Raw genomic sequence first — 8,576 nt, 5'->3', positions numbered from 1 at the left:
CGTAGATTTCCGTGAAACCCAGGGAGATGGGGACATGAGAAAACCAAGCTGGACAGGCGGAGTCTGGAGAAGTGGAGGAGTCTGAAACTAGCCAAGAGCGCCGCTGACTATTGGCGAGATGCAGAAGCGAGAGAGCCGCCCAGGGATAGGGAGCTTGCTTTTATTTTGCCTGTGAACCTGAATCATCCCGAGTCTTCAAGTTGGAGAAGTAGATCTCGACAGGAGGCGGTGTGTGATCTTGGAGAAGATGATGTAAGAGGCGCATCCCAGCTGCTTTCTCTTTCTCTCGGAGATGTGACACCGGGAGCTTGCAGCAGTGAACCCGGCAGCAGTGACCAGGAACAGCCCCGGGGAAGAAGCAGCAGCAGCAGCAGCAGCAGCAACGCTCCTGTCACCAAGTGGCATCCAAGCCCCTAACTTTAGCCATCAGACCACCAGAGCGAGTCCCCCCCCACCCCCCACCCCTCCACTCCCCTCCCCACCCCCCCCCCCCCCCCCCGGCCGGGGATCTCGCCTCCTCCATCCCCCCCCCACATTGGAGGCAGTGGAGGGGGTGGGGTGGAGGGGGAGCAGAGCTAGGACTTGCCTCCTCTCCGGGACTGGGCTGCTGGGGGTGGGTGGGGTGGTTGGGTAGGGGGGGGGGGGAGGGGGGAGGTTTGGAGGGAGTGGTGGTGGTTGGTGTCCTGCTTGACTGTGCTGTCCGCCGGGGAGGAGGGTGGAGGCGGCCTCACTCACCTGGCCAGAAGTTGGCTGCGGACTCTCGGTCATGGCCCTGAATGCTAACTGCAGGGCAGCTCCGCCGCCGGCCCGGGACAGCAGCGGGCCGCTGCCCGAAGTGGTGGAGCTGAATGTGGGCGGCCAGGTGTACTTCACCCGGCTCTCCACCCTGACCAGCCTGCCCAACTCGGTCCTCGGGAGGATGTTCGGCCAGAAGAGGAACTCCGGCGGGCCGGACCTGGCACGGGACAACCGCGGACGCTTCTTCATCGACAGGGACGGCTTCTTGTTCCGCTACATCCTGGATTACCTGCGGGACCGGGCGGTGGTTCTGCCCGAGCTCTTCCCGGAGAAGATGCGCCTCCGGCGGGAGGCTGAGTTCTTCCAGCTGCCCGAGCTGGTTCGGATGTTGAGCCCAGACGAGGGGCAAAGCCCCGGCCTCGACGAGCCCTCTCACAGTGACCTGGACGAGCTGTCCCAGGGCAGCGACCTCCCCCGGGCTGGCAGCCAGGCAGCCGAGCGCAGGGCGGGCTTCATCACTCTGGGTTACCGGGGCTCCTGTGTCCTGGGGCGGGACAGCATGCAGGGGGACGCCCGCCTCTTCCGCCGGGTCCCTCGGATCCTCGCGTGTGGTCGAATCGGCCTCCTCAAGGAAGTGTTTGGAGACAGTGTGAACGAGAGCAGGGACCCGGACCGGACACCGGACAGGTACACGTCCCGCTTCTACCTCCGCTACCGGCAACTCGAGAGAGCCTTCGACACACTGGCCGAAGCAGGCTTCACTCTACTGGGCAGCAATTCATCCCTCACCGGCTCAGTATGCGGCCAGGCTATTGACGACAGGGCATGGAGCAGCTACACCGAATACCTCTTCTACCGTGAGTACAGCCAGATTGTATTCCTGTTGGCACCCAGCACATGTTTACACCACTATCCCAATATGTCCCAGTCCACACCCCCTACCCAGCATGTTCCAGTCCACACCCTCCATGCAACTCTCTCCAATTCACACCCACTATCCAACTGTCTCCAGTTCACACCCACCACCCAACTGTCTCCAGTTCACACCCACTACCCAACAGTCTCCAGTCCACACCCACTGCCCAACTCTCTCCAGTTCACATCTATTATCCAACTATCTCCAGTTCACACCCACTACTCAACTCTCTCCAGTCCACACCCACTGCCCAATTGTCTCCAGTCCACACCCACCGCCCAACTCTCTCCAGTCCACACCCAGCGCCCAACTCTCTCCAGTTCACACCCACTACCCAACAGTCTCCAGTCCACACCCACTGCCCAACTCTCTCCAGTCCACACCCACCACCCAACACTCTCCTGTCCACACCCACTGCCCAACTCTCTCCAGTCCACACCCAGTGCCCAACTCTCTCCAGTTCACACCCACTGCCCAACTCTCTCCAGTCCACACCCACCACCCAACACTCTTCTGTCCACACCCACTGCCCAACTCTCTCCAGTCCACACCCACTACCCAACACTCTCCAGTCCACACCCTCCATGCAACTCTCTCCAGTTCTGTCGAAGGGTCATGAGGACTTGAAACGTCAACTCTTTTCTTCTCCGCTGATGCTGCCAGACCTGCTGAGTTTTTCCAGGTAATTCTGTTTTTGTTTTTGACTCTCCAGTCCACACCCACTACCCAACACTCTCCAGTCCACACCCACTGCCCAACTCTCTCCAGTCCACACCCATTGCCCAACTCTCTCCAGTCCACACCCACTGCCCAACTCTCTCCAGTCCACACCCACTACCCAACACTCTCCAGTCCACACCCACTGCCCAACTCTCTCCAGTCCACACCCATTGCCCAACTCTCTCCAGTCCACACCCACTGCCCAACACTCTCCAGTCCACACCCACTGCCCAACTCTCTCCAGTCCACACCCATTGCCCAACTCTCTCCAGTCCACACCCACTGCCCAACTCTCTCCAGTCCACACCCACTATCATGTTGCACTTCACACCCAACACATTAAGTTTGCACACACCATCCACCTTTTATCATACTGAGTCGAGATCCACTAGTTATCATGCAGCACATTTTCATCCGCAAGCAACATTTAACAGGTCAGTTTGCACCCCGAACCCAACACCGAGCACTAATGCACGGACAGCACCGACTGTGCACTGAAGAAGCTCTTTGGGCCCAGGCGGAGAGGGAGCACCATCTCCGCTACCTCCCATTTGGAGCAAAACTAAAAGGAAACTCTATATTTACAGTAAATAATATTCGATCCCGAACAGGACAAATTTCGCTATCGCAGCGGGACAACAGGTAAGAGTTCGAGTGGCCACGAAACACAAAACCTATGAAGGGACGAGAACAGATTGTGCCGTACTTTGCGCATATACATAGCATTTCTGTGTTGATACCCCCAAGGGGAAGACGCCCATTCCGCCACAGAGCCTGTGTGCAAAGAGAATCATTAGCAGCAGTTGCAGAGTAGGGCAGTGCTGGTAAAAAAGTACAGTAATGAATAAATCAGTTAGATGCGGACTGTACAGTAATTGTAACTGTCCTTCCTCCTCCGATAAAGAGCGCCTCAGCTTCGCTCTCCTTGGCTCGATGCTTGCACCAGCTGCTGGACAGCGACTGACTGCAACAGTAATAAATGTAACAAGGATCAATGTAATACTAAGGACTTCTGCTTCTGGATGAGGTGGTGGGATTCTGACCATTGCACCTGCTTGCCTCATTCTCTGAGGATGGGAGCAGAGAGTTCGTTGGTAATTCATAACTGGTCTAGAAAGCAGGCAGATCTGGCCGGGAGCTTCCAGCATTAGTAAGCCTCCATTCACTCTTTATTAAATCTACTCCCTGTCCAGTCTCAGATACTGCCCATGTTTGGGAATAGAGGTCAGAGCCTGAATCGGTTTAATCAATATCTCCGGCCAATAGCAGGAGGCAGTATCGAGCTATTTTTTTCTCTCTGCTGACTAGGTCTTGCAGCTTTAGTTTCGGACCCACAGAACTCGAAAGACAGGGTCTGATTCAGTTTAGAAAACGGGTTTGTTACGGTTTGATATTACATTATAATTGTTGCGCATGTAGGGTACTGGTCACAGTGGGGATGATTGGAGCAATACTCTCATTTCAACCCACTTGTAAAGTTGCAACTTCAAATGTAAGAGGCATCACGTCAGCTGGAGAAAATCAGCCATCTTGGGTTCCTACTGTTATCAGAATCCAAAGATAGGGTTTAGGATAGGGGCTAGGATGCGTTCTTGCTCTTTCACGGGTTCGTGACAAAGCACCGAAAGCGGAAGAATCCTATAGTGTTGTACCTGGCACCCCTCACAATGTCACTGGCAAACACTTCCTGATTCATGTTTTTTATAGACCCAGTCACATCTCCTTAATTAGTGCATTCTTGAAATGCAACGAGGTTTATCCAAAGAGTACTAATTCACAAATACAACAAGGTTTTGAAAAACCTACAATGAAGGAAGTTAGTGAATAACATGTCCTAGCTGATATTATCAGCAAATATCGGGTTGGGAGGTGGGTGCAATTTGGCAAGTCAACGAGTTTACAAAAAGTGGAGTGCCCACGTCCAGTGTTTAATATGTGATAACTTTGGTCCTGCATTGCTGTATTCTGATGATGTAGTATTGACGATCCAAACCATAAATTGTGTGAACCATGAGACTATTCACCGTATTTTTTCTAGTTTCATGACACAGGACTTACCCGTGGGGCTGTGAAGCTTCCCTTGAAACAAACGGCAGATATCTCATATTATGTGGTGAAAGGAGCAACAACTTGGTGCAGTAGTAGTGGGATAGGACTAAAGAACTGCCATTGCCGAATCCTGGGTAATAAATGCCCATTTGTTTTTAACAGTGGCAGGCTGTATTAAGGATCAACCTTTATCCTCGATGTTACAAACTTAAAACAATATACATTTCTATAAGTGCTAACACCTTACGTTAGTTTCCATATGGAGAGTCTCTCAACCCGAGTTCCCTCACAACACTATGGCCCATATAGGCCCCCATGTCTTAAGCACATCAAATGTGCTGATTGGCTTGAGTTTCTTTGGTCCTTAATTCTGTACATTAAAATATTATTGCTGTATAGACATGGCAACTGTTTTGTTCATCTACTGCACAGACACCATTAGTTGTTCAAGTAGAACAGGCCAGTGAATGGACTGAAACTCTCAAATAGCGCATATTGAATTAAATAAATATGATCTGATAGCCATTATGAAGACATGGATGGCATTGGTGTAATAGTTAGAGATGACCTTGGTTCAGGAGGTCAGGATGTAGAATTGGTTTGGATAGAGATGAGGAATAGTCAGCGAAAGAAGTCACTAGTGGGAATGATCTACAAGTCCCTTAAGAGTAACCACAGTGTAGGGCAAAGTATTCAAGAAGAACTATTGGGTGCTTGTGATAAAGGGACAGCCATAATCATGAGTGATTTCAACCTACATATAAACTGGAAAAATCAATTGGCAGTAGTTGCCTGGATGAGGAGTTCAGAGAATGCTTTTGAGATAGTTTCTTAGAGCAGCACATTCTGGAACCAACCAGAGAGCACTTGGGCAGGACAAACAAGGCATGGAAATGCACGATGAATGGTAGGACCCTGGGAAGTACTGAGGATCAGAGGGACCTTGGTGTACATGTCCACCGGTCCCTTAAGGTATCAGGACAGGTAGATAAGGTGGTTAAGAAGGTATATGGGATACTTGCCTTTATTAGCCGAGACTTAGAATATAAGAGCAGGGAGGTTATGCTGGAACTGTATAAAACGCTGGTTAGGCCACAGCTAGAGTATTGTGTGCAGTTCTGGAATCCGCATAATAGGAAGGATGTGATTGCACCAGAGAGAGTGCAGAGGAGATTTACCAAGATATTGTCTAGGCTGGAGAGTTTTAGTTATGAGGAGAGATTGGATAGACTGGGGTTATTTTCCTTGGAGCAGAGGAGATTGAGGGGAGACATGATTGAGGTGTATAAAATTATGAGGGCCCTAGATAGGGTAGACAAGAAGGAAGTTTTCCCCTTGGTAGAGGGATCAATAACCAGGGGGCATGGACTTAAGGTAAGGGGCAGGAAGTTTAGAGGGGATGTGAGGAAGAATTTTTTTCACCTGGAGGGTGATGGGAATCTGGAACTCACTGCCTGAAAGGGTGGTAGAGGCAGAAACCCTCATAACATTTAAGAAGCATTTGGATATGCACTTGCGATGCCATGGCATACAAGGCTATGTGCCTAATGCTGGAAAATGGGATTAGAATAGTTCGATGCTTGTTTGCCTGGTGAGACCCGATGGGCCAAAGTGTCTTCTTCTGTGCTGTAGAGCTCTATGACTCTATGACTGTATTAACCTTGGTATTGTGCAAGTTGACAGGATTAATTAATGACCTCAGAGTAAAGGCACCCCTACGTAGCAGTGACCACAATATGATTGAATTTTACATCCAGTTGTAAGGGAGAAGAGTGGGTCTAGGACTAGCATTTTAAACTTAAATAAGGGCAAATATGTGGGCACAAAGCTGAGCCAGCTGAAGTGAACTGCGGATACTAGGCTAGAGTATAACTCAATACAGAAGCAGTGGCAGACATTTAAGGGGATATTTCAGAATACTCAGAATAAGTATATTGCTACTATAAATGAAAAATTCTAAGGGGAGGACCCACCATCTGTGGTTAACTAAATAAGTTAAGGAAAGCATCAAGCTTAAAGGAAAAGCATATAGCACAAAGGTGAGTGGCAGGGCAGATGATTGGTAAGAATATAAAAAATGGCAGAGAATGACTAAAAGGTTAATCAGGGGAAAGAAATTAGAGTATGAGAGGAAGCTAGCTAGAAATGCAAAAATGTATAGCAAGAGCTTCTACAGGCATTTGAAAGGGAAAAGAGTAAGTAAAGTGAGTGTTGGTCATCTAGAGAGTGACAATGGGGAGTTAATAGTAGATAATAAGGAAATGGTGGATGAAGTGAACAAATATTTTGCTTCTGTCTTCACTGTAGAAGATACAAAAAACATTCCAGTAATAGCTGTAAATCAGGAGATGGAAGGGAGAGAGGAACCTGGTGAAATTACAATCACTAGGGAAGCAGTACTTGGTGAACTGATGGAGGCTGACAAGTCTCCGGCTCCTGATGGACTTCATCCTAGGGTCGTAAAAGAGGTGGCTAATGAGGTAGTAGATGCATTGGTGTTAATTTTCCAAAATTCCCTAGATTCTAGAAGGGTTCAATCAGTCTAGAAAGTAACAAATATAATCCCTCTATCCAAGAAGGGACGGAGGCAGAAAACAGGAAATTATAGGCCAGTTAGCTTGATGTCTGTCATGAGGAAGGTGTTAGAATCGATCATTAAGAAGGTTATGGCTGGACACTTAGAAAAACTCAAGGTAACTGGGGAGAGTCAGCATGGTTTTATGAAAGGGAAATCATGTTTACCCAATTTATCAGGGTTCTTTGAAGGAGTAACATGCACTGTGGATAAACGAGAGCCTGTAGACGTGCTGACTTGGATTTTCAAGAGGCATTTGATAAGGTGCCACATCAAAGGTTATTGCAGAAAATAAAAGCTCATGTTGCAGGGGGTAACATATTAGCATGAATGGAAGATTGGTTGGCTGGCAGAAAACAGATATCATACATAAATGGGTCTTTGTCTGATTGGAGGGATGTGAACAAGTGGAATCCCACAGGGGTTTGTTCTGGAGCCACAACTTATTACAATTTATATCAATGACTTAGACAAGGGGAATGAAGACACGATAGCTGCACTTGCAGATGACACAAAATTAAGTAGGAAAGTATGTTGTGAAGAGCGAGTAAGGAGTTTACAGACGGATATAGATAGGTTGAGTGAGTGGGAAAACTTCTGGCAAATGGAGTATAATGTGGGAAAATGTGAAGTAGTTCACTTTGGCAGGCAGGAAGGATAAAAAAGCAGAGTATTGCTTAAGTGGAGAATGACTGCATAATTCCGAGGTGCAGGGGGATCTACGTGTTCTAATGCATGAGTCACAAAAAGTTAATATGCAGGTACAGCAAGTAATTAAAGAGGCTAATGTAATACTATCCTTTATTACAAGAGTTTTTGAACATAAAAGTAAGGATGTTATGCTTCAGTTATACAAGGCACTCGTGAGTCCCCACCTTGAATACACTGTGCAGTTTTGGTCTCCTTATTTAAGGAAGGATGTAAATGCGTTGGAGGTGGTTCAGAGGAGGTTTACTAGGTTGATACCTGCAATGACTGGATTTCTTATGAGGAAAGGTTGGACAGACTGGGCTTGTTTCCGCTGGAGTTTAGAAGAGTGAGGGGTGACTTGATTGAAGTATTTAGGATCCTGAGCAGTCTCAACAAGGTGGACATGGAAAGAATGATTCCTCTTGTGGGTGAGTCCAGAATTAGGGGGCACTGTTTTAAAATTAGGGGTTACCGTTTTAGGACAGAGATGAGGAGAAATATTATCTCTCGGAGGGTTGTGTGAGTTTGGAACTCTCTACCTTAGAAGGCGATGGAGGCAGGGTCATTGAATCTTTTTGAGGTGCAGATAGATGGATTCTTGTTAGGCAGGAGAATCGAAGGTTATTGGGAGTAGATGGAAATGTGTAAGTTGAAACAGAAACAGAGCAGCCATGATCTTATTGAATGGCAAGCAGGCTCGAGGGACCGAATGGCCTACTTCTGCTCCTATTTCATATGTTCGTATGTAAATTAAGAGAAAATAGCCTGATCTCTACAATTAAGCAAACAATGATGTCAACACTTACTTTTATATTTCTTCAGTTCTTTACATTTTAGTATAAATATAAGCTTAGTAACAAATGACTATATTCATTCTTCAAAGATGGT

At 47.9% G+C, this 8,576-nt stretch overlaps 1 protein-coding gene across 1 annotated transcript in view; it reads left to right on the top strand.

Moving 5' to 3' along the window:
- Nucleotides 1–766: 766 nt before the first annotated feature.
- kctd16b (potassium channel tetramerization domain containing 16b) overlaps nucleotides 767–8,576 on the top strand; it is a 235,489-nt gene continuing 227,679 nt past the window's right edge. Inside the window, exon 1 of the mRNA XM_041194015.1 lies at nucleotides 767–1,595. Coding sequence (XP_041049949.1) covers nucleotides 767–1,595 — 829 coding nt within the window. The remainder of the gene's footprint in view (nucleotides 1,596–8,576) is intronic.

This window comes from Carcharodon carcharias, chromosome 8 (assembly GCF_017639515.1).
Source record: "Carcharodon carcharias isolate sCarCar2 chromosome 8, sCarCar2.pri, whole genome shotgun sequence".
NCBI classification, from domain to species: Eukaryota; Metazoa; Chordata; class Chondrichthyes; order Lamniformes; family Lamnidae; genus Carcharodon; species Carcharodon carcharias.
The sequence above is the reverse complement of the archived record's forward strand: the minus strand, read 5'-3'. Positions and strand labels throughout refer to the sequence as shown.